The sequence below is a fragment of the Antechinus flavipes genome, chromosome 5, assembly GCF_016432865.1.
Source record: "Antechinus flavipes isolate AdamAnt ecotype Samford, QLD, Australia chromosome 5, AdamAnt_v2, whole genome shotgun sequence".
Lineage (NCBI taxonomy): Eukaryota > Metazoa > Chordata > Mammalia > Dasyuromorphia > Dasyuridae > Antechinus > Antechinus flavipes.
The window spans coordinates 295,638,279-295,664,680 of NC_067402.1; the positions used below are offsets into that span (position 1 = coordinate 295,638,279).

At 48.9% G+C, this 26,402-nt stretch overlaps 1 protein-coding gene across 1 annotated transcript in view; it reads right to left on the bottom strand.

Annotated features, from left to right (window-relative positions):
* Positions 1 to 4,130: 4,130 nt before the first annotated feature.
* ATXN10 (ataxin 10) overlaps positions 4,131 to 26,402 on the bottom strand; it is a 69,189-nt gene continuing 46,917 nt past the window's right edge. The window contains exons 10-12 of the mRNA XM_051962874.1: positions 20,250 to 20,313; positions 5,605 to 5,791; positions 4,131 to 4,395 (exon numbers count right to left, since the gene is read on the bottom strand). Of these exons, the coding sequence (XP_051818834.1) occupies positions 4,389 to 4,395; positions 5,605 to 5,791; positions 20,250 to 20,313 (258 nt within the window). The 3' untranslated portion in view covers positions 4,131 to 4,388. The remainder of the gene's footprint in view (positions 4,396 to 5,604; positions 5,792 to 20,249; positions 20,314 to 26,402) is intronic.

A 26,402-nucleotide genomic window follows, 5' to 3' on the forward strand; every position in this document is an offset into this window, starting at 1 on the left:
TTTGGGACACTCCAGTTTATGAGCCTCCTTCTTAAACTGGGGTGCTCAGAATGGAACCCTACATGAGGTTCAATAAGGGAACATTAACTGTGGGACTTCCTCTTCCTGGAACGTTGGTTCCTTTTGGTGAACATATTTCGGCACTGATGCTGAATGAACTTTCAGGTCATCCAAACCCCCAGATCCTTTCAGGATCAAACTGTCTAAACTGTCTATCTATACATCTCCTCAACTTATATTTCTGAAGTTGATTTTCTATACCCAAGTACAAGACTTTGCATTGAAGATTTTATCTTCAACAATCCAGTCCAGTGTTCCAGCCTATTCAGAACCTTTGGGATCCCAGACCTTTCATCTCTGGACCAGTTGTCCTTCCTTCCCAACTTTTTGCCTTCTGCTAACTTGATAAGCATGCCATCTATCCCTTTATCCAGTGTTGACATATAAAAGGACAAAGGCCACAGCAAGGACCCCAAAATAGTTTCAAGGCTGAGAAGAGAAGAAAAACTATTGTTTTGGTAAAGGACTCCTGCATCAACTGTCTCTAATACAGCTTTGATATACAAATAAAGAATCATTTCCCAGCTGGAAAAAGCATTAGAAGTGCAAACTATTTAGAATTATTTAAAAAAAAAAACTTCCAAATCAGTCATAATAAATGGGGAATCTACTTCAATAGCAAAAACTTGAGAACAAAGTGGGGTTTGGCAAACGGTTAAATAAACTGTGGACCTTAATGTAATGACTTCCTTGTAAGAAAAGACAAACGAGAAGAATTCTGAGGAACTCCGGAAGGCTTTCATGAAGCAACAATCAAACGTACAGACACAATGACCCCAGGGATGAAACTGGAAACACTATTAACCATCTCAGACCAAAAGAACTCAAATCAATGCAAAGACTACTCTTGATTCAAGAGAAAACATATTTCTCCCTTAACAGAGATGTGGCAGATGGCAGTTGGAGTGTAGGGCATGAGCCATCAGGCATAGTATATTACTTTGTGTTGCTTAGCTGTACGGTTCTACCAATCACGGAGAAGGCACAGAAATAGCTTCTCTTCTTTAAATAAAACAGTGTAACTTCTCTGGGTCTTAGTTATATGTAAAATAAGTAGGCTGATACAGCTAACATCTCATCCGATGCTACATGCTAGGATGTGTGATATTCTGTGCCTATAGGATGATCAGGACCTTGGACAGCACCCAGGGACCCTATACAGGGCAAGCATTGAACTTGGATTCCAAAGCTAGTGCCCCTACTCAATCTAAATCCATTTGTCAAATTTTTCCCTTCACCCCACTATCCAACACCTGAGGACAGGCTATTTTCATAAGCTTTATTTTCTAGGAATGGGAAATAATGGGCTAAATGGAACACCGCCATCTCAACTGTAGAAAGTATATCAATGGTTGTTCTCTTTCTACCTCAAGCCCTCACTTCAGGGTTGTTTTTTGTTTTTGTTTTTGTTTTTCAGTGGTCTAAAAGGAGGGTGGGGTGGCTCATACTCTATTCCATTTCCCTATGGTCTGATTGGATGCTGTGTTTTTGAAAACAGACTGGGCATGGATCTGCCTGGGTCTGTCCTTACAGAAGGAAGGAATCCACGGCAGATGGAGTTTTCCAAAGCAATCATCCCTTGCCCGAGTACGTGTTACATCTCCACTCTCCCCTCCCGCTCTTGACTGTTAGTTCCAAGAGGCAGGGGCTAGGTCTCAGCCAACTGCCCCTGTGGAAAGAGACCACTTCCCCCTCAGAACTTAATGAGAGCTACTACCTAAGCTACAACTTAGGAAGTTGCTTTTAAGCACAAAGGAAGCCAGAGTGTGAGTTTTTACAGGCTCTTTGTTACCTTTTGTGATCTTCTTCACACCCGTCTAACCAACTAGCAAAGGGTACTGTTTACTGAATCGCATAGGAGACTTCCCCAGACTAGGGTATTCAATCACTGGGACGTCAGCTGCCCCCTGTGCCCAACATTCGGAGGTTACTGTTCTGTAGCCTGCCCCCCCCCTTTTTTGCACATGGTTAAGTGCTTAACAAATGCTTTTCATTCATTCATCTATTCATTCAGAATTCATATGCTGGTGACCCCTCTCCTTAAAGGACTGAAAGAAGCCAAATCTCTCTGGAAATTCCTTCATTCAAAAGGGATGCAGTAATTATGTTCCTACTGTATGCCAGGGCGGATTAAGGTCGGGGGCGCAGAGAGGGAAGAGGTCCCAGTTCTTGCCTCCTGGAGAGCTCCCAGCCTATTAGGGATGAGATGATGAGATGGGACGGAGGCAAAGAACCGGCCCCAAAGTTACTAGAGAGCATGGGGGGAAAGACGATCCGCTGCGAGACAGCAGGAGAGAAACGGGGGAAATTTCATTACCAGGAAGACAATCCATCTTCCCTGTTGCTTTTAAAATAAAGGGAGGCTCCAAAATGGGGCTTGTTTGTCCGTGAGCTCTCGAAAGCAATAAGGCGGTCACAAGACTTGCTGAGGCCATCCTGACCCTTCACAAACTCTCCCAGGCTGCCGCTCCCTCGCCTCCTCCTCATTTTGTTGTTGGCGTATTAATCCCTCCCGGGGTGTAAGACAAGGCTTTCGGGGCTCCCGCGGCACCAGGGGAGCCAGGGCAGCTGTTGTCTCCGAAGAATTAATCTATCCCAGGGAATCAAAAGCCGCTCACAATAGAGTCATCAGCATGTTTTCCCTCTGAAAGCCCCCCATTTCCTATTTAGAAAACACATAACTATTACCCCCCTCGTCCATTCCCAGAGGATTCCCTTTTAGCTATTTGTGCCGCCCATTATGTGGTTTATAAGTCCGTGTTCGCGTGATCCTATTGGTGGCCAGACAACCATTGAGGCTAAAAAAAAAAAAGTGTCTATTGCAACCTCGTTAAAAAGGAGAAAAAGAGACCCCTCTGTCCCCCCTACTGTTTTTTTCCTCGGGCCAGGCTTCCATCTCGATTTGTTTTGTGGGTAGGAGTTTAACTCTCTGTGCCTTCAGAACAGAAGGGAATTCTTTGCGTTTTTATTTGCCTCGGTTTCTATCCTGAAAGAATGTCCGGGAGGTGATGAAAACGCTCCTCTCAGCCTTTGGAGGAACCCCGCCGACTTGAAAGTGCTTCCTAAGCGTTAATACCCGGGGGCCATCACTTAGCGCCTTGGAAAGCTTTCACTGGATTCTTCCAAGTCTCCGGGTTTGTGAAAAAGCAATTTAGACATGGCTGCGAGGAGGCGGGGGCTATTCTGCTTCGGAACGCCGCGGCCAGGGGTGTCCTACCCTCGGTCAGGCTTGGGCGGCTGGCTTGTTTCAGGATCAGCGACTGGCGTGGGAAAGCGGGCGCGGGAGCAGGCGCTGCCTCCTCGTCTCGCGCTCTCCCTGGGAACGGGCCTCTGGGACAGCTGGCAGGCCCGGCCCGAGGGAGAGCACGGGCGTGCGGCCCAGGGCCGCTGCGATTTCCCTCTAGCAGCCAAGGAAACGGCCCGACGGGCGAGAGAACTCTCCCGGCAACTCCCGCGCTAGAACGCACAGGGCCAAGGTCCTTTGGACCTAAAAGCGGAAGACCTGGGTTTGAGTCTCGGCTCTGTCACCGGCTGCCGCGGGGCACTCGCCAGTCCCCTCCTCTTGGCTTAGCCATAAAAAAGGAGCTAAGTGGTCCCTAGGGGCACGTCCAGATTGGATGCGCATTATTACTGTCGCTGGAGATGGGATGTGAGGCTCTGTCCTTACACTTCGCCGCTCCCTTCTCCGCCAGACTCGCCTGGAAGCCACCCGTCCCTGTCTTTGCCATCTTGGTTTTTGGAGTTTCAAAAGACAAGGCGTAGAGGTCTTCTGTCCCGGCTCAGTAGAGCAGAACAGATGAGCGGTAGTTAAGTTGGAGCGGGCGCGAAACTTGCCAGAGTGATGGACTCCAGGGGCCTCATGTCTCTGAACCCCACTCGGGGTCAGCAGCATAAATCCGGCCCCTTGAATCCCCGGGCCTCATCATTCACTGCCAGCAAGGACAATAGGGCGGGGTCCTTCCATTCCGCGTCTCCCTGGAAGTGAGTTTTGTCCCGCTTTTGGAGAGGCAGGAGGGGGAGCTGAGAACCCACAGCGGCGGAAGCGGGAGGAGCGAACAAACATCCAGATCTCAGAGCACAGGAGGCCCGTGCCACCCCAAACAGAAAACTTTATTATGGCAAGATGCAGTACGTCTATGGCAACTCTACGGCACAAACTGCTAAATGTCCAAGGTGCCCATCGGGGCCGGCTGCGTCTCATTCGGCTTTCCCAAACTTAAGGCATTTTTAGCTTTGCACTGTCAGATAGTCTTCAGACCCTTGTCATTTCACAGCCTGCAAGGATGGCAAATCCCAGGGAGCCAGGAGCCATGAGTCAGATGGTGATATTATTCACTAAATGATGGGGAGAAAAGAAATCCTGTTAGCACCAATGGCTTGGGCCCTTTTCCAAAACTGAACCTTCTCAACTAATACATAACAAAACAAAAACACAAACAAAAAACTAGAGCTTCTTTCCCATTGATCATATATATATATATATATCCCAGGGTAGTTTTGAGGAAAGTGTACCCTGAATATTCACAGCAAAAGTCTTTGTGGTAGCCAAACAAATGCTCCTTGATTAGGGAATGACTGAACTGAACTAGGTGATAAAAATAAAAGGATTCTGGGAAACTTGGGATGACCTGCATGAACACTGAGGTGTAAACCGAAAACTCTACAATAATCAATGTTAAGAAAAGCCCTCCCGATTACGGTACACGTATCATTGTGAGGTCTTCAGACTCAGTTGGAAGCACGCTCCTACCTCTCAGCAGAGAGAGAGCACACTCAAGGTGAGCAGGAAAGTCAGCATGTCAGGATGTTGGGCTTCATCATAATGGTTCTTTGGTCTAAGGGAGAGAGTCCCATGGGCAGCTACTAGAGAAGATGCCAACTCACATACTCAAACACCAATAAAACATTGTTGGGGAAAAGTGAAACAGATTTCTATAAAATTGGGAGATTTTTTTTTCCCTCTGCAAGTGACCACAGAGCTTAACAAATTCCAGGCTGTAAAACTGATCATCCCTTTTGATGGTCAACCTTTTCTTCTCAAGGCGGTATGGATAATTCTCTCTCTCACAGAAGAGATGGCAGCCATCAATCAATCGACGCTCCGTCTTCTCGTCAAGACTCCACAGGCAGGAGAAGATTTGGGGATCCTTCCTCTAAGACCATCCCTCTACCCTTCAGTCAGGCCTCGAAGCCAGTCCCCCCCGTGCTTGGTCACCTAGCTTTTAGGTCACTAATCTGAGCAGTTTTGGATGGAAACGGCACATCCACTACATAGCAAATTCTAGCCTTTCAGCAATGAGCAAAGACATTTGTTCTGGTGGATCTTAATCAACATTAACTCAACTTAATTAAAATGGACATCTTTAGAAGATGCAGTTCAGAGTTGCTTCCATTTTGGTTTGAAGGGCCTTCTTTTTCTGGTTTCCCTTCTTCCTCTGAGCCCTGATAAGGTCTGGCTGGGGGAACTCAGCATTTTGTTATCTTAAGAGGGGTCAAGCTTCCCACTAGTGCAGATGCCAGAAGATTTTACTTTAGCTTACTTACCAAGTAGGACCTTTTCTTGTAGATCTCAAAGTCAGTTTCCCACCTTGTTTTTCAATTTCAAAACCCATTTTCTTAAGCATGGTTGTATCTGCCAGGCCATGGTCTTCCATCTTTGCTATCAGCTCTTGGTTTCTTTTATTGTGCTCGGTCAGGTTCCGTATGGCGTACACTGCCCACTGATTCAGAACTAGATCAGAGTTAAGGAATTGGCCACGAACACAGGAAGACATGAACGCACAGGAAAGGCTATTCAGGAGGCACCCAGTCTGGTGGGGATTTACAATCAGCTGGACTCTTGCTAGCTACAAATCAAAGACTCTATGAACTAACCATTATCTAGTTACTGAATATCCCACATGCATCCCCCACCTAGAATCCCTCCCCATCTCTCCTTCTGTCTATACACACACACACACACACACACACACACACACACATGCCAGCACTTGGTACTGTTTGGCACATAACTGCCTAATTAATGCTGATTTATTCTTTCAGCTCTGACTCACAGGCCCAGCTTTATTTCACCTTAACCTCCTCTCCCCTCCTCTAGGCTACTTTGCTCTGACATTATCATCTCTCCCTTTGCCTCCTTCACTTCCCTATTCCCCTTCTCTCCCAGTCAAGTCAAAAGCTGGTAGAGGCAGAGACTATTTACTGATCGTTGCTCACAGTAAATATTCATTCAACTACTTATTTCTATACACTTTTGCTGGTTTTGTTGTTTTTTTTTTTTAATGTGGACTTAGGTGTGTGTGTGTGTGTGTGTGTGTGTGTGTGTGTGTTTTAATCAGAAACATTATTTTCCTAGCTAAGAAGCACAATGGTTAAAGCCCTGAGCCTGGAGTCTGGAATACTAAAGCTCAAATCCAGTCCGACATGCCATAGCTGTGTGACCCAGGGCATGTCACTAAACCTGACTGCCTCAGTTTCCTCATTTGTAGAGTGAGGATTGTTGTGAAGATCAGAGGAGATATTTGTAAGTGCTTGATACAGTGCGTAGCCCATAGTAGGTGCTATGTACATATCTCTTCCCCTCCCTTCCCCTTTCCTCTAAGCAAGATATCTTAACCTGTAGATTTGGTCCAAGGGAGATGATATTTGATAACGCACCTTTGAACTTGGATTGGAGCCTGGATTCCAATCGCAGATCGGACACTTTCCATCCAAGTGCCTCAGTTTCCTCTTTGACACGATCTTGTGATCGTTCCAAAGGGCCTTTCCTCCGCATGGGGAGTTTGTGTTTTCCTAGCTGGCATCTGTAGAGCATTTTATGGCTCCCAGAGCATTCTTCTCAGGAGACATTCTTCTCCTCCCCCTAGCCCCGCATTACTTCATAACCATGTTGTACCCCCCAATGCCAATAAGAGCAAATGCTTAAAGCCTTGCAAGGGCGCTACATACATGCATAGGGGTCAGTCAATAAGCATTTATTAAGCACCAAGTGCTAAGGCTGGGGGCAGAAATAAAGGCAAAAGCCAGTGCTTGCCCTCACAGGGCCCACAGTCTAATGAGACTACTTGCACACCTCTGTACAGTCAAGATATGCACATAATGGAGAGCAATGGTAAATAGAGAAGATGCTAGATTAAAGGGGATGGGGGAAGGCATCTTGGAGAAAGGGGACTTGAAGGAAGCCCAGGAGACCTGGCTTTCCAAGAAGGGGGACAGTCCAGAAAGCTCTGTCAAGTAGGTACTTGATTATCCCCATTTTACAGATGAAAAAACTGAGGCTCGTCTAGCTGGGACTTGCCCAACAGAGAGCATCTCAAGTTCACTGCATTAGCCAGCAGGCAACATTGCCTCCTCCTATGATAGAATGCAAATTCCTTAACAGAGCATGAGTGACTTTGTTTTTGCCTTGTTCCCCCAAAGCATAGTAGGTGCTTAATAATTGCTGGCTCTTGAGGCAGGGAGGTGGTGGGTGACAGGACTGAGGTGTGAACCTGGGCAAATCATCTCATCTTTTCTAGTCTCAGTTTTCCTCATGCATAAAATGAGAAATATAAGAGCACCTCCTTCGTGGAGATCACCTGAGATAACAAGGATGTAAAGGCCCCAGAGCAGTACTGGTTATGTAGCTTTGCCAGGGATGCTGGAATGGTGGTTCTGTGCCCCCACTTTACAGACGGTCAGACTGAGGCAGACGAGGCAGGCTTTTGCCGCGTTTGCCCACCTTCAGAGGGCTCCAGGCCAGTGAGATGCTCTGTGCCCGCTCCCCCCTCCCCCAGGGTAGCCACCTCAGCAGCCAGACCCTCAGATTCTGGGGCTCCAGAGCAGACAATTACTCCTAATAAATTTCAGACCCAGAGGGGAAAAAAATGTCAGCTGGGGCTGCTCCAGGCAGCCTCTCTCGAGGCCCCACGTGCAGCCCCTGTCACCGAGAGCCTCTGCAGAGCCACGCGCAGGCCAGGCCAGACCCACGGGTCACTGGAGATTAAAGCAAGCCCCAGCTAATATTCAAATAAAGAGGCAGAGAGCAAGGAAGAAAGGAAGGAAAGCGGGAGAAAATGAAACATCTTCTCCAGGCTCTGATCCCACCCACACCAGAAGGGTCCCTTGTCTGCTCCCGGGAGCTTCTGAGGTTGCCATGGCGATGACAGCCGGTGGGGAGGAGCTGCTGGGCCCCGTAGGGGAGGGAAGGTGGGCAGCCAAGACGCCGGGTACTGAGGCCCCCACCCCGGGGGAGCTGGAGGGTCAAAGGGGTCATGGGGGTGACTGGCGTTTGTGCAAATGAGCTGAGACTCCTAAGCCCTCCTGGAAAGTAGCAGCCCATCTCCAGGGCTATATTTAAAATAGCAACAATCAATGTTCTCACTTTAGAGCTTATAAAGCCCCTCCCTCCATTTCCTGGGATCTCTCTGACCCTTCGACGAGTCCCACTTCACCAATGGGGAAACTGACCCAGATCAATGACTTGCCTTGGGTGAGACCCAAAGCAAGGTCACTCCTGATGCCATTGCCTTAGTGGCACCCCTCATGCTGTCGGGTGAGCTCTGAAGCGCTCCCCAGGGCAGAGCAGAGAAAGCAGAGTCCGGGGAGCCTGCGGCCTAGTGGCCCGAGCCAAGACGTTGCCCGTGGCCGGCTCTCAGCTTGCTATTCTTCCCTGTAGATCTGAGCCTTTGGGACCCCAATCTTGTGAGAACTAAGACTCTTCTGAAGGGATTCAGAGACAGCACCAGTGTGGAGGGAGACGATCGCCAGCTGGGCAACAAGGGACCTCCCCGAAGCAGCAAACACGCACACGGGAGAGGCTCCGAGCCACCACCGGGATGGGAAAATGATCCTGGCTATCGCAAATGCCCAAAGCCCCCTCTCACGAAATTACACCGGCTTCAGGGGAACTCCTCGAGGGTCCCAGGCATCAAGTCCAGCCTCTCTCTCTCAAGAAGAGGAATCACTGGCCAGAGTGGTGCCGTGGGGAAAGCTGACAACAGAGCCAGGAGAGTATTATCTTATGCCTGGCTTCTTTGCCTCCATGTGTCAGGCTCTTCATCTGAGGGCCAGAACACTCCCCCAAGCAGCACTGGTGGGTTTCATCAACACATCTGGAATCCAAAATGTTCTCTGAAGGATAATTGATAACACTGGATTGGAGGAGCCCCACAAGCTGTGACTTCACTGGTAGATTATCCTTCATCTGCTATTGTCACAGGATTCACAGGAAGATGGGGCTGGACAAGGAGGTCATGCTACCTATTGACTCCCATCACCTCCTCTGCCTGCCTGCCTCGTGCCCTCTGAAGGAAATGTGGAAACAAGAGGAAGAGGGCCCCCAGTCCTTCCGGAGGGGAATGCTGTGGGCTGGGCACTTGTTTCGGACAAAGCACTTAGGAAAGCTCCCGAATTCTTCTCCACGGACCGTCAGCATTTGCCTGGCTAGGGGAGATCTGCTTCTCAAAGGCCCTCTGAGAGGACGCTCTCTTTCTGCCTTTAACTCCGACTATGTTCTCTTCTCTGGACTTCCCTATGGAGGTCGACGAAAATGTGAACTAATGAAAAGTAATTGCTTCTCGTTGTGAAGGGCAGTCCTCTACTGCATGCTCTGGACCTCCTTGGAGCCCCATCTATGTTAATGAACTACTCATCCTCTGATCAAGCCCCGTGGTTCCCTCTTCCTCCCCAAACTGATGGATTATGTGGAGTCCAATTTCGCTCTGCATCTGTGTGTTCAAAGGGAGGGAGGGAGCAGAAGGGCCGACTATCCTCCTTTCTGCTGGGCAAGATGCTGGAGGCATCTCTTCAAGGGCTGTGGCCTCTGACAGAACTAGGCAGCGGCTAATTGGGAGCTAATTTGTGACTCGAAGTGATAAACAAGCAAAACCCTACAAGGGGGGAGATCCCCAAGTAAGCATCTACAAATCAACAAGGCTCTAAGAAGCACTGAGAGCTTCAATGTTCCTAGATGGGCTGTCAGAGGCAAAACTCACTGAGACTTAGCTCAGAAGAGTCCAGTCCGGGAGAATGCTGGGGCCAGGAAGAGCAGGAGCCTGAATCCCACCTCAGTTACTTAGTTGAAATCATTGCATCTAAGACCCAGTTTCCTCATCAGTAAAAAAAGGATAATAATAACACAATTCCCAGAGTTGTTGTGAGGATTAAATGAATCATTTTTGTAAGGTACTTTGTCAGCCTTAAAAGTCTCTCTCTCTCCTGGCTCTTGTTACTATTATAATTGGCAGAGAAGTCTTTTCTAATTTATAAAATCTGGAAACCAGCCTCGTGGGTCTCCAGGGCCTCCTCTCCTTCTAACATTTTAAATCTTCTTTTCAGCATTGAGACTAATTCAGTGGGAAATTAGTGAGTCTTAGGGAACTTGACACAGATGATCAATAAAGAGAAATATTGTCCCAAATGAAGTTGCAAAGGCAAGCTGGACAAGTTTCTCTTCGGCTCACAGGGAAGCCCACCGAGCACAAATAAGCAATAGAGAAGCTGGGCGTCAGAGCCAGGTCTTTGGGCTCCAAGACCAAGGAGCTTTCTGGTTTACCCGATGGATGATCCTACTGGCAATACTAATCCAAGCAGCAGTCTCTGATGTTGACTCTCTCTTGGATGCAGACCTCCCTTGGCATTCCCAATGTGATTTTCTGAATATATTCTCTCGAACCTTAGCTTTGGAAAGTCTCTCTAGGAAACCTCTCGGTGTAAGAGAAGCCTGTGGCGATGACTTTTTCCTGCTGTTCCAATGGTGGAACACACCAGAAACCCTCCATTCTGACTGGGATCTTCTCTCAACATGGCCCTGATCCCTCCTTAAGCATCATTAAACAGCCACCTGTCACCTGACTTAAGAGGGAAGGTCTGATGTTTTTCGCTCCCAGCCAAGAGGCAGTCACCTGACACACTTCCCACTCTAGATCCCGTGGCCAGTTTGCAGGCATTTTGAAGGATTCCAAAGGATCTTTTCTGTCCACTCCACGTGCTGGAACCATTTTACTGACACCTAAAAGCATCCCTTAGTGCATCATCCTTAACATGACACAAGGTTTCATGGCTAAAAACAAATATCGCTTCTAATTTGACTAGGCAGAACTTGGGGAACCAGGAAACAGTTGGCCTCCAATCTGAAGGGGTGACTTCTCCTATTCTAAACCCTCCTCATTCATCCAATAGGTCATGGTCTAGTTGGAATTCTGGGCTCAAAGTTCCCATGGCTGATTTGTAAGACAAGGCTTGCTTCTGAACTTCTCTTAAAACAGCAGGAAAGGATCCATGGGCAGGTGACATTGCCCTTAGCATCACAAGACCTCCGTTCAATTCAGTGGAATTGGCCTATAAATATTTACAAGTTACTTAAGCCAAACCTCAGAATGTGGAGTCTTACCTGAGCTCTTCTAAAGATGTCTTAGGAGAACAACTGTTTTACTCCTTTATTTTTGCTGCTGTATGTTCATTCTGTGGTGATTTTCTGTCTATGAAGGAACTCTGGAGATCCTGGAAATTTTCAATCTACTGTTATTAAACTATGTTATTAAACTATGAGAAATACTGCTACTTGGTCTATTTCCAAAAATAATAAGAGGAAAAGGAAGAAAACCTATTATGTTCTAAAAAATTTTTTTTTCTGCTTCTAACACTGCCCTTGGACAGAGCACTTCTTGGCAAGTGTTATTAACTGCAACAATGGCTTCATGTAATCACGATGAAGGAAGGGCTCTATAGACATTCAAGAGACATGAACATGGAGATCAGGGAAAGCCCTTCTCCTCTTCACTCAAGGCCCAGCTTGAGGCTGCCCTTGCTGTCAAAGACATCCTCCATCTCAGGGAGCTTGCATCTTTTGCCTCATGGCGTGACTGTCTGAGCTCGGGGTTGTCTTTGTTCTAGAAAACTTTGCAGAGAGGGACTACTGCTCTGTGTGTTTGAGCATGTGCATATGTGTTGTAGATCTGTTGTTTTCTTAAGCAGTAGCATGGACCAAATGCTCTTCTCTTCTCTAGGACATTCAACCTCTCCCCACAGCTATTCTATTCATCTGTATTTCTTAGTGACCTTCATTTTGTTCTGCTATACATTTTTAAAACGTTTCAAAGATTTTCTTTTTTAAGTTTCTTTTTTAACTTATTTGCACAGTGATGATTGCCTCCCCTCCCTAGTTCTTCCCTCCCAAAACAGAAAGAAGAAAAGTCATCCCCTTGGACTGGATATGCTCAGCCAAGTTAAACAAATGCCCCAAAATGTGTGTCCCTCGCTTCTTCTCTGCCGGGGTCAGGAAGCAGGTTTTCTCTTCAGTCCTCTGCTATATCTTAATGGTTGAGCAGAACTCTTAAGCTTCTCCAAGAACACACTGGCTGTGCCAGCACCATCTGGATGAAGGGTTCCTCTGGTTCTGCTCCCCTCACTATCTCACTCTGCATCAGTTCAGCCAAGTCTTCCCAGTTTCCTCTTAATTCATTTGATCATTTCTTATGATACAAGTATTCATGACATTCGTATCCCACGTATTTCTTCGGCTGTTCACTAATAGATTCCAGTTTGTTGCTACCACAAAAAGAGCTGCTATAAATATTTTTGCATATTTGGGTCCTCTCCTTTCGTGACCTCTCTGGGGTAGTAGTATCACTGGGTCAAAGGGGATGCACAGTTTAGTAGCAGATATCATCTCAAATTCCAAATGGGCTCCACCAACAGCACAGTGATATTTCTGCTTTCCTGAAGGCCATTCAATACTGTCTTCTGGGGCCATTTTGCCAATCTGAAGGGGCCAAGGTTGAATTCAAAGAGTTGTTTGGAAGTGCAGTAGAACCAGGAGATCATTGTACACGGCAACATCAATATTCAATTCTGATGAACATGACTCTTTCCAACAATGAGATGATTCAGACCAGTTCCAATGATCTTGTGATAAAGAAAGTCATTTGCACTCAGAGAGAGGACTATGGGAACTGAGTGTGGATCACAACATAACATTCTCACTCTTTTTGTTGTTGTTTGCTTGCATTTTGTTTTCTTTCTCGTTTACTTTCCTTTTTGATCCAACTTACTTTGTGCAGCAAGAGAACTATATAAACATTTTTACACATATTAGGATTTAGTATATATTTTAACATGTATAACGTACATTGAATTACTTGCCATCTAGGAGAGGGAGGGGGGAAGGAAGGAAAAATCTGAAACACAAGGCTATGAAGGGTCAATGTTGAAAAAATATCCGTGCATGTTTTGAAACCAAAAAGCTTTAAAAATAAAAATAAAAATAAATTTTTAAAAAGGAAAGATATTTCTCTAATTGATATTCATATGAAGTATTTTCATGGGGCTGTTGATAGCTTGATTTTCTTCCTCTGGAAAGTGTCTATTCAGATGTTTTGATCATCATTTATCTATTAGGACCCCAGGCTACTTTAAATGAGCCGACTCAGGGGTCCTAGCTGTCTTATCACTCGCTTTCAGCCCAATTCACACGGCACCTCCTTTAGGAAATCCTCTCTAATCCCTGCCACTGGCAAGGACCACTCACCTCTATGGACTTCAGTAATGAGCTGATCTTGTAACATCTTAGATATTCCTGCTATCTGGGTTGCTTCTGACTAGACTGTGAGCTCTGTGAGGGTAGGAAATCCTGCCCTATCTCTCCCAGAAACTATTGCAGGCCTTGGTGTAGCAGTGGATTGTTAATGAGCACTGAGAGAATAAATGGATGAACCGTCCATCCAGATGGGGCTGGCACAGCCAGGATGTCAGTTAGAAGGTTAACCAGGAAGCAGAATCCACAGGCAAATGTGAACGCTCTCCAACATCAATTTGCCTTTTAGGGGAAGATAATCTGGAGGCCAGAAACCTCTTGGATCTGGAATGGAAAGGGCCTCGGAGATCTAGTCCAACTCCTTTTACTGATGAGTTAAGTGAGGACCCACCAGAGAGAGGAGGGATCTGTCCAAGGCCACCCAGGTATGGAGAAGCTGGCCCCCACCTCCAGGCTCCTGCAGACAACCCTATGACTGCATCTCCTGAGGACTCAAATCACAGTGTTACGAGCCCGCGCTCGGTGGTTGGGCGGGAACGCCAAGATGGGGGCAGGAGAAGGCCGAGATGTAATCTTTCAGGCAACTGAGTCCAAACCATATAGGAATTCAGAAATTGGAGCTGGGGCCTTGAAGTGCCCTGGAAGGAAGCACACAGGAAGCTCGTGGCGATGCTCACCGAAGGCCAAGTTGGCTCATTTGAAAATCATTCTGTGGGGCTGGGGATTGGCTGCTGCTTCTCAGCAGACTGGATGGAGCGGACGTGTTTATTTTTCAGGGCCAACACTGATGACTGAATTGGTCTACTCCCTGTTTAGTAAGTTCCCTAAACCTCAGCACAACTAGCCCCCAAAAGCCAGTGGCCCTCCTTGCCACTCACAGGACCCAAGGCTGAAGCTACAAATCAAGAGAAGTGGGGTGACTTCTGTGACAGGCTAGAAGAGGGGCCTCTTTGCTTTTCCTTTCAAAGCCATTCCAAATGACGAACAAGCTAGTGATGACCATCAGGGGCCCAGTAGGTGAGTGGCTCCAAGTTTCTGAGTGAGGCTGCAAATGGAAGCTCTAACTTGTGTGGAAGCACAATTTTTCCATGAATTGTGGCGGGGGTGGAAGAGGAGATATAACTGACAGCCCCGGAGAGACCTCGCCCATTTCCCACAAGCCTCTCAAGGGGCGGGGGATTCTCCGGGAAGAATCGGGGGAAGACACAGACAAGAATCAATGGAGAGGGGAAAGATTAGAGCAAGACAGGCATGCGTGGTGATGGCTGGAAGCAACTGGAACTCGGCATACTGAGGCAGCTAACCCTCAAATTGCAGCAGATCTCCTGCTATCCTCCTGGGGCATGGATCCAAGACATAAGAAAGATCCTTCCAAGATCTGTTAAAACAGAATCAAGAAAGTAAAGAGAAAGAGGTCCTGGTAAAGATTTTCCAGGGCAGGGCAGAGAAAGACATGGGGACATTTGAGCTGGGGGTAAGTCCCCAACGGAGGAGTTCAGAGGGCAGAGGCACAGCCCCTGGAAACGCGAGGGGCACAAGGCTTCTCGAGGAGATGAGGCTCTCAATGAAAGAATCTAGTTTTTCACAAGCTACACTGGGAGAAGGGCACAGGCAAAAAGGGACACGGCTGCTTAGGGGAAGCTTTTCTAAAAATGGAGGAGGTCAGTGGATGATGACGACAGGGGACAAGCTCCTGGAGAACCCAGGGAGGGAGATGAAAAGCACAACATGCCTTGTGCCAAAGAAGGGCCACCCTGTCCTGGACGCAGATGTGCAGGAGAGGACAAGGCACTCAGAGAGGACGGTCTCTAATTTTCTTAGTAAAATAGAAAGTGGGGTTTGGGCTGAAAGGAAGGACTCAAAGGAGAGACCTGCGAAGAGAAGTTGATGAAGGGAGAATGAGACAAGAGCCCACAAGGAGCAAGGCCGGGTGAGGTCAGAGACTTGCATGGTCATGGACCTTTCTTCAGCTGGGCCCGGGAGTGCCGGGCGGCTCTTTGGAGGAAAGCCAGCATGCCATGGGATCAAGATTGTGCAGAAGTAAAGGGAGGCCAGAGCGGGATGGAGATGAGGCTGGAAGAGGGAGAGGGCAAGCTTAGGATCCAGAAGGAAGTTCAGCATTCAAGATCAACGCCTCCTATAATTCCCCAAGGGTTCTTTAATTCATCCTTTTGGCCCACATTCTTAAATTTCTGATTTCAAAATGTGACTCGATTTCCTTACAAAGAAAATTTTCCTCCTTTTGCATGTTTGAAATTCAAAGGATTAAAAAAAAAGAAATGAAGAAGGAGGATGTTTGACTTCCTAGAGCCCTTAGGGGCCTGCAGACACAGCTCTACAGAGACTTTTGTCACAGTTTGGAGGACAGAACACTGAACTGGGAATCAAAGGGCCACGCACTGCACCTGAGCCCCAGAGAGGACCTATCAGGGTGCTGGAGAGGGACTCAAGATGCCCAGTTGAGGACCTAGGAAACAATCTGGCCAAAGCCACACCAGCAGCAGGCAAGCTCCCTCGAGAGGCTAGGGCTACCTTATCCCCCCATCCCCAAGGACCACCTCAACCTTACTTCCAGAAATGAATCCTCTAATTTCTGCTTCAAGACAAGCTTCACTGCAGTCTCTTTGCCAAGAAAACCCCAGAGGGGGTCACAGGGAGTTAGATATAATTAATCACAAAAAAACCCAAAACAGGTAGCCCACCCCAGCTGTTGTGTGTTAAGTTCTCCTTTGACAGCTTTTCAACCCTTGGGAAGCCTGACCCTGAATGTTTTCCCTCAAGCAGGAACAGTCTAGGTGATGGGTGGTGGGTGACAGCTGCAGGATGGTGAGCTGGGGGAAGGATCATCACCAGACCCCTGATTGTGCCATTATGGGCCCCTCCTCCGGGATGGAGACAGCAGCTTGGACCCCTGCCCCACACTGTGGGATTGTGGTTCATGTTTTCCCAAGGTCTCCATCACCTTCTAGGTCATCATGTCGGCTGTTTTGCCCCCACTTATTGAGGACCTTGCTCTCTTTCAGATAGGATGTTGAAAACTGAACTCTCGATACCATGTCCTCCATCGGCTTCTTCTCTACATTCTGGGTCTGTTCTACATCATTAATGACATTTCCACTTCAGAGAATGGGTATGACCCCCAATGGGCTGGCCCCACTGCTGGGATGTGGCTGGGTATATCTCCTCCATTGGTTGTTTGTCGATGACCTCTCGAGGGAAGCTGTCCACTTGTTTTTGATCTTACAAAACAGGCAACATTGCCCTTCCTTCCTGTCACCCTTCAATAATATCTTCCAAATGAATTGATGTTCTAAACACGTCCTCCTTGGCTGCCTCATCATCGGTAGCCTGGCCCCCACATATTCCCCAGGTGGGCCTCTTCTCCCCGTACATTCTTTCCCTCGGTAATCTCACTGGTCATCATCTCCCGCCGATGGCCGCAGAGCTGGGTCTCCGGGCCCAGGCTTGTCCTTGTGCTGCAGGCCTGTATCACCAGCTGCCGCCTGCTCATCGCAAAGATGCCATCCACTCAGTCCAAAAGTAACTCATGCAGGTGGCTTTCCTACTTTTTTAAGTTTCACTGCTCCTTACTTCCTGCCCTGCTCTCTGTGGTCCAGCTAAACTGGCCCCTATCTCCGAGAGCCCCTTCCTTCCAGCAAGCTGCCGCTCCAGCAGCATCTCTTCCAGGAATCTCCCCACAGTCGGGCCCTTCCTCCCTACCACTTGTTACTAACTCTACTTTGCAGACATGGGTATTTCTCAGGAAAATGCCAGCTCGTGCCCGCGTGTCCGGCATGGGGAACAGCACTGAGAACATAGTCATTTAGGAACTGCTCCATGCATAGAGGAGTCAAGACGTCACCGACAAGCACCATCTTCCTCTGCATTTCTCACTGTCCTCCGGGATGCCCCCCGAGGTGTCTCAGGCCAGATTCAAATTCAGCTCCTCTGCCCCCAGGTTAGACTCTCCAGGGCCCTCACCTGAGGCTTGCAAGGCCAGGTCTTCAGCCCTCGTTTGGGGGCCGCTCCGCTCGGGACACCCGCCATCTTCGAGGTTTTCCCCACAATCATTCCCGGACCAAAGCGACTGGGGCGCTCGAGAGAGGTTTTCTGAGGCAAGAGGACAGGAGGCGACTGTTCAGTGCTGTTAACAGCTTCTCTCTGTGGAGAATTCCTCCGAGAGTGTCTCCAAACCACATCAAGCCCGGCCAGTTACATAATCCCGAGTTGTTTAAAAATAGTTGTACCTGATCTGTCTTGGTTTGGCTGTTGCTGGGAGCCAAGAGTGCACGCCTGGTTTCCCCTTAAGACAACTCCCCCACTTGTTCTGACTGTTTGTCTAGGACGCTGCTGGCCCCGGGGATCCAGGGGTCTGCTCCCGAGGAAGCTTTGGGAGGCCAGAAAAGGCTTCCCCCTGCCTCTCCCTCAAGGCCGCTGGCCGGGTTAATGGCCCAGTCATGCTCGGCCACTGCAAGAACCACTGTCGGGGAAGCCCAGCTGCAGTTGACTGGAACAGCAGCTCCCCAAGGAGCGGGTGGAGGCCTCGGTTTCCCCTCCTGCCCAAAAGGCCAGGGCTGTAGTGTTCTGATGTAACTGCCTCCTCCGCGGCCCCAGAGCTCAGGCCAAGACCCAGACAATCGAAGCTATTGTTGTCTCTGTAGAAAACATTCCCCTTCTTTGAGGGAAGGAAGGATCCTCAGGTTGCAGACCCCGTGCTCAGCCCTGCATCCCACTCAGACATCCAAAGACGCCTGACTCACATCCAAACACTCTTCCTCTTCCACACTTATTGCTTTCTGTCAATGGCAGCATCTCAACACTTTGCTCTTGCACCCGCGCCCTTCTTCCCATCCTTAGTCACCAGGACGGTGGGGCCCCGTTGCCTCTCACTTTGACTACTACTAACCCGCCTTCCAGTCTTTCTCCATTCCAGACCATTTCCTATGGAACCACCAAAGCAGATTTCCTTACATGTGGGTCTGACCACATCGCTCGGTCGGTTGACCCAGACTAGCCCCAGCTACCTTTCCAGCTTCAGTGGACATTACTCTCATTCCCAGCTCTGACACACCCAAACTGAGTTTCCTGTTGTTTTTTCACCCCACAACCATCCCCCTTGTGTTGTCAGCTCCCTCGCTTCTGCCTCTGAGGGAGTCCCCCTCTTGTTTTAAGAGGCAGCTTGGACACCGTCTTCTGCTTGAAGCCTTTTCCTCAACTGCTCAGGCCCTCTTGCCATGCACAGGCCCAAAGGTGAAGGCTGATACGGGAAGAGTTGGTTTCAGCCTTTTATCTCCAGTGCCCACACAATGGATTAATTGATTGATTGATAAATGCTCACAGAACCAACAAATTAGAAAAGGGTTAACTGGCATTGTGATCAAGTGAATCTCTCTTCTTATAAATGTTGCCTTTCATCACCAAAAAAAAAAAAAAAAAAAAAAGGAAAAACCACCCTTGTTTTTGTTCTCATACTCATTCACCAAACAAAGCAAAACAGCAAACCCACATCAAGGCCCACTGATCAAAAAGGAGATCAAAAAGGAAAGAGAAAAAGGACAAACATTTCAAATAAAATTCAGCTGGTTTCTGTTTGGAAAACAACAAACCCGGATCCCACTCGCCACAATAAAACTGACAAATAAGAAATCGACCCCGTGTTGGTGGGTTTGGAAGGTGCCCATGGCAACAATGCCTCTCTCATTACTCCTGTGTCTCGAGGCCAGGCTGGTGAGTGATCTGTCACTGGACGAGTCTGTGCCACTTTGGGGAAGGGGGCGGCTTCGCCTCCTGCTTCTGGCTGGCCGCTACCTCTTTGGGACAGCTTATGAGTGGCCACAGCCTTGCCCCACCATCTTCTCCACAAGACCTTCTCCCTTGACCGAGCCCCCTGGGTAAATGGGCCAAGAGCTGAGTGCTTGGGGGTGAATTTAATTGCCGAGGGCTTTGAGGTCTTGGGATCATCACTGGCCATGGCAGGAGGGCCAAGAACTCATCAAAGAGCCCCAAATTCGGATCCACACCCACTAGCCAACCCTAAAATTCCCAACCTGTAAGAGCATGATCTGGACCCTGTCCTTTCAAAGAGTTTTATCAGACATGGAAGAAAGAACGTTAACCAAGGGGTGTCTATCCGCATCTTTCTCTGCAACCTCTCCCTCCAAAGACAGCCCAGTCTCCACTGGCACACAAAAAAAGCAGCTCTGGGAAGAAGGCCTTATGAGGTCATAAAAGTGTAAAAGAAAGCCTGGGCCCAGCCAGAAGTTGGAGGTCTCACACTTCAGTCTCACTCCCAGAAGATGGGTTAAATTCCTGACCTTTGGATGCTTTAGGAGAGGACCTACCATGTCGGGGCAAGCACTGACTTTGGGTCCAAGAATCTGGGTTCGGACGCAGACCCTGCCCCTTTCCATCTGCGAGAACTTGGCTAAATCACTTACCTCCTATTTCCCCAGTGAGCAAATTATTCCAGATTTTCCTCTAGATTCATTCTAACTCCAAGACCGTATAGAATGGCAGGAGGATGGCCATTTTTCACACATATCCTGAGAGACTAACAAACAAGCAACTAAGCAGAAGAGAAGGGCCCATGTACAGAATCACAAATGAGCAGCACACACTTGATCCTGACCGCCCCCACCCCCGACAGGTGGGCCTCCCCCTCCTCCAGTAAGGATACAGGGATTGTTGTCATCCATGCTGCAGTTGTCCAGAATGAGGGGAATGCCGTCCAGTTCGTACACCTAACCCAAAAGACAAACAGACAATGGATTGTCAGAAACCATTCCTGGAACACCGAGACCTTAAATCCAAGATGGAAACAGTTTGGACTCTTTTCTGTGAATGGGAAGTCCACGTGACAGGGACCGTGTAAGGGACATTTTCACAACTCAAAAATGATAGGACAGTCAATTAGTCCTTTCCCAATTTCAGGCTGAAATCCCACTGGCCACGAGGAAGGTAAGAGGAGGCAGAGTTCATGACTACGTTTCCAAGACTGTGGGCAAGAGGCAAGGGATGAATTCTCAAGATCTGGAGCAGAAGATAATAGTTGAAAAGTTCTGCCCAAGTCTTGAGACACCTCATTCTAGAATCAAAAGCCTGGCTCTTGTCCCCACTTTGGCTTCATCTTCCGGATGTGATCGAGTCTGCTCCCCATCTTTACGGGGAGGATCTCTATGATTCCTTGTGGCTCTCCATCCCACCGGGCGGACAGTGCAGGTATCGATGCAATTAAGAGCCAGGAATTGGCTTTAAAAAAAAAACAAAACAACAAAACAAAAAACCACCACTTTTTTGAAGCCCTGTATTTGTTCTTGCCTCTATCCTCCATGTTCCCAGCCCAATCAGGGCTGAGTCTACACAGCTCAGGCTGCAAGCGGTAAGTGAACCTTTGCAGCTCTACAGAAAATATTTTTTTTAAAACAAATAAAACAATGAAATGTTAAACTCTAGGGAAAAAATCTCTTTCTTCTTGAAATTTTAGATTTCTGGTATGTATAGTGGCGAGACATCCTCTGTGAGCAAACTGAGTCACCGCTTTGCAATCTGCGATTTCAGCGGGTGGGCAGCAGGGAGTGAGTGAGGGATGCTGGGCAGCGGTGACTGGGACGGGGCTGTGGCTTCCCTGAGGGGATGCTCTCACGGAGAATGTGCATGCAAACAACTGCATTATGAAAGCAACCATGGACGGGCAGACTGGCAGGAGGTGGGTGAGAGAGCCATCATCAAGCGCCTCCTCCGAGAAGAAGGGGGAGGGGCACACAGAGAGGGACGATCCAGAGCCTGGAGGTCTCGGGCTGGGCTTACGGGCAGAGCAACAGGGCCCGACAAGGGTTGCCAGAGGCCAACAGGCCTCCACCTCCGTCAAGCTGCATTTCGATGTAACTGGCTTCCTTTGTCTTATTTTGTGCATTTAAAGATTTGATTCTGAGGAGGGGCCACAGGCTTCTTCAGACAGCCTGGGCAAGGGGCTCGGGACTCGCCCCCAAAGCGGAGCAGCCCCAGGATCGGATTCATGGCACAGCAGAGCGGCGTGTGCCTGAGGCACCTGGGCAGAGGGCGCTCTGCACTCCCTCCTCGCAGCAGCTCCAGGTTCTTGCCGTTGGGCGCCTCCCAGCAGGCCGGGACAGCCGGGGGGGTGGATGGACCACCAGCGGGGAAAACACTTAGATGCTCAAGCTTTCTTCTGTTCACACTTCATAAAACAAATGAGTTGTTTGTTTCTCTGCCTAACAAGTTGGGAATTGATTACAAGCCCCTAACAAGTGAGTCATGGGTTATACTGCATATGAAGGAGTCGAGCTCTGTCAACACTTTGATGAGGAGAGTGTGCAGGCGGATTTCAGCGGGTGAACACGGACCCCCGAGAGGACGGCTAATGCGCCGGCTGGCTCGCTCCTCTGCCCAATGGGAGGGCCGGCCGGGAGGCAACGGGGGGCTTGCCCCACCCTTCTGAAGCCACAAGTTCCAGTCTCATGTCTCGCCCAGGGCTGACCCCTGTACATGGCTCAGAGTGAGGGCTGGAAGCCGATGTCTGTCTAGGTAGGATTCGATCTCAGAGGTCTAGCCGATGGTCAGTGAAGACTGTCAGAAAGGAGATAATCATGGGCCCCCAAAGGTGCCCAGGGCCCTGCACCAAAACAGGGGTCAAATAAATGATTGCTCAATGTTGAGAAGAAAACATGGCATCATGCTGGCCCATGACTGCTTTTCTCCCGCGATCCTGATCTCTCCCACAGGATCTCACCACTCCAGGCCTAGGGGGCATCTCAGGTGCTAAGCCATTCCTTTTGGCAGAGGATGAAACTGAGCCAGGGGGCTGTGCCCACGGCTGCCACGGCACCCTGAGAATGGAGGAGACGTACTGCTAACGAGGGAATGCGCCAGTCCTCCCTGTGTCTGGCACCTTCGTTCCCAGGATGACCCTCGCTCCTCAAGGGGCAGGGTCTGGGGTCCGTTGTCTGCATCCTGGCACACGGCAGCTGACTCCTGCCCAAGCCTGGGCCTCGGGGCCCTTGGTTTCCCAGCCCCGTGGCGTCCAGCACTGAGAGACGTGTCGTGCTTTGGGACGTAGCCTTTTGATGAGGTGACTGCTGAACTCCCCTCGCCACATCCCCAACCGCTGGCTCATTCTGCCCTGAGTGGGGAGGGCATCCAAGAGTGGGTAGAATGGAGCTTCCCTTAATGCTGCGAGTCTCAAGGCGAATCACAGAACAACAGCAAAACCCTCTATGTGCTGAAGATCACCCATCGATGTGACTTCTCACGTGCCTGCTCCTTTCTTTCAGGGGGCTGCCAAGCAGCCCCATACTGTGCCCAGAGCTTATGCCTAGCATTTTAAGGTGAATCCAAGAGAAAAGAGGAGCTGAGAATGTCTCACTTCTAATCTGCAGCAGACCCACCCAGAGTCACAGCTCCAAGGCAGCAAAAGCTCCTTACGCCCGCCTCGTCTAGGCCGAGTTTTGGAAACACTGGGAAGCCAATGATCTTGCCAGGTTGGGACCTCACGTTTTGGAAAGTAACCATTGGTCTGAAGGAAACAAGAGTGCATCGACATGCTTGGAGATCCCACCAAAGCCCAGGGAAGGCCCAGTCCTGAGAGAGATGTGACAACTGGGGTGAGACTGGGGAAGCCCCCAGGAAAGTCTGGCTGTCCTGTTTGGGACCCCGAGACTCACTCTTGAAACAGAGGTGATAGGGCTCTCGGACTCCCCAAGACAGCTTGGAAGAATAGGAGATTGGGAGGGAGGGAGGGAGAAAAGGAAGGAAGGAAGGAAGGAAGAAAGGAAGGAAGGAAGGAAGGAAGGAAGGAAGGAAGGAAGGAAGGAAGGAAGGAAGGAAGGAAGGAAGGAAGGAAGGAAGGAAAAGAGGGAGGAAGGAAAAGAGGGAGGAAGGAAAAGAGGGAGGAAGGAAAAGAGGGAGGGAGGGAAGGAGGGAAATAGGGAAGGAAGGAGGAAGGAAGGAGGGAGGAAGGAGGGAGGGAGGAAGGAGGGAGAGAAGGAGGCGGGGAGGGAGAGGGAAGGAGGAAATCACTATATAAAGTTGTGTTGCTGTTCATATAACATATTCTGTACAACACTAAAGCATGCAGATTGCCGGCACCTTTCAAGTCTCCGTCCCTGATGACTGATGTTGCCTCAGAAGGTGCCTTCAGTGGAAGGTACTGGAAGGGGCTAACAAGGAGATGTAAGGGAATCTGAGGATGGTGGGGCCTCCCTCTCCTTTCTGGCAGCAATCCCCTCTTCCCCCACTCAGTGGGTATGGGTCGGTCCTGCCCCTGCCTGTGTCAGTGACCCTTTGGGGGATCACCTGGATGCCTCTCAGTCAGGGAAGAAAAGCCCTCCTTTCATTTTTGCAGCCCCTGTCCCAGATCCATGAGCCCCACCGTGGCATTCATCCATCCATGCTTTCAGGAAACGTGTCCCCTCAGGGAAAGGGGGGACAAAAAGGCAATCAGCGTTGGGGAGACAATCTGCAACTATTTTTTCTGCTTTTTCTATAAAAGAGGAGAGGTGATTTCACACTCTCAGACTTGGAATAGGTGAGCAGCCCCCTCTCCCAGCATCTCCTCTTCCCAGCTCTGGATGCAGACCCTGGTGGCGGGCACTCCCTCCCTCCTGAGGCAGCTCCCGAGGGGAGGACCCTCTTTTCCTTCCACGGGGCGAGGGCCTCTGCTCCTGGCTCTGCCCCACCGGGAGCACGATCCTTAGGGGAAAGTCAGACCGAGCTCTCCGTCATCCCGTGGACCCCCGACCTGGCCCGCTGCTCATGCACGGGGCGGGGGCAGGTGCGTTTGGAAGAGCGTGTGCAAACAGACCCGCCGACGTCGTTAAGCCCAAATCTGTTTTCACAAGAACATCTGACCTGATATTAAGCAGCGTGATGGGGAAACAATGCAAAGCCTCCCTCTGAAAGACAGGCTGGGCACAGGGTTGGCCATTTCTGGGCTCAGCAGGAAACCACCCCAACCCAAACTAAACAGTAACCTGGTTAAGCGTGAGCTGAGCATAGCTGAGCGCATTAATCATCAGACAGGATAATAAAGGAAAATATGCCAGCTATCTCCCAACTGTTTACTGCTTCTGTTTTTCTTGGAACAGAAACACATTTTCTATATTAGATGAACCTGTAAAAAACACATACCTGGTTTAAAAAAAAAAAAAAAGCTGAACACGTTCTCTGTATCAGGAGCATGAAAACATGGAATATTCCATCATCCTGAAAGAATTCTGGGTTCACAAAGGTCCAGCACCCACCCGACTCCAGCTATGGTAACAGCTGCATAACAGAAACCAAACAGAGCACGCTCCACGCCGGGGACCAGCTGCAGAAGGGCCCGGCCGCTCGCACCAAAGCCGGACGGCCCGCGGGCGGGGGACGGGCACCGGAACGGCGGGGACACTAAGGACGCGCGTCTGGGGGGCAGCCCGTGATTTATCTCCCACGGACCTTCCCCAGGGGCTCTCCCTTCCTATCGCCGGTCAGGGCACCCACCGGATGCCAAGTAAGCGGGACCTGCCTTCACAAGGAATTAGTCCCATATTCAAGGAAAGGGAGCCGATGCTCGGGGAGGGGCTTGTGTTGGCACAACTAGTGAGGGATGAGGCCGGGTCTCCCCGCTTGACACTTAGCTCTCCATCTTCTACATGTCACACCATCAATCATACATCATTTTTATGGCATTTGGAGCTTATAAAATGTCTTCACATATTTTCTCACTTAGCCCTTGGAGACTAGAAGGAGGAGGAGGAATGGAAATCCCCAGTTTTATAAAGGAAGAGACAGAGTGTCAGAGAAAACCGCCAGAAATGAGTGCCAGATTTGCAATCAAGAGGCCTGAGTTCAAATCCTGACTCTATTCCTCACGAGCCGTGTGAACCTAAATGGTGATTTGACCGTGGCAAGCCTCAGTTTCCTTCTCTGTAAAATAAGAGGTTTTCCACCAGAGTACCTTCAAAGCTACATTCTCCATGGAGCGGTTCACAGAGCTAAATAGCGGGAGAGGTATTCACTGTCCATGGGTAGGCCCAGTCAATAGAACAAAAATGACAATACGACTCAGATTGCTTTACCTGTTCAGTGCTACGCCAATCAAGCTATCAAAGTTACTTCACAGGCCTGGGGACAACAATAGAAAATTCATTCCAAGGAACAAAAGGTCAAGAATATCAAAGGATTAAATCAGCACCAAACAAACAAAATGGGGACCAGCTCTCTAACAGGACTACAAGGCTCTGATCAGGAAAACAATGTGGTGCTGGGTAAGCAACAGAAAGACTGACCAGGGAAATACATTAGGGACAAACATGCAGAGAAACAGTGACCTGGCGTGGGATGAACCCAAAGACCCTGGCTATTGGACAAGAACTCACTCTCTGACAAAAACTACTGGGAAAACTGGAAAGCAGTCTGGCCAAAAACAGGTGTGGACCAAATTCTCACAACATATACGTATACAACAAGCTCCAAATGGGTACATGACTTAAACCGAAACTATGATACCATAAATAAATTAGAGAAGCATGGGAGAAATTACCTGTCAGATCTGTGGGTAGGAGAAGAGAAACAAAGGGTCATAGAAGATAAAATAGATGTATTCAATTACATCATAATTTTTTTTTACACAAACCAAATCAATGCAGCTACAATTAAAAGAGGAGAAGGAAATTAGGAGGAAAAAAAAACTTTGCAGTAAGTTTATCCAACACAGGTCTCATTTATAAAAAATATGTAGTAAATCAGTCAACATAAGAATAAGAGGCATTCCCCAAATGATAGTCAAAGGATATGACTAAACAATTTTCAGAGGAAAGAAGCCAAGCTATTGATA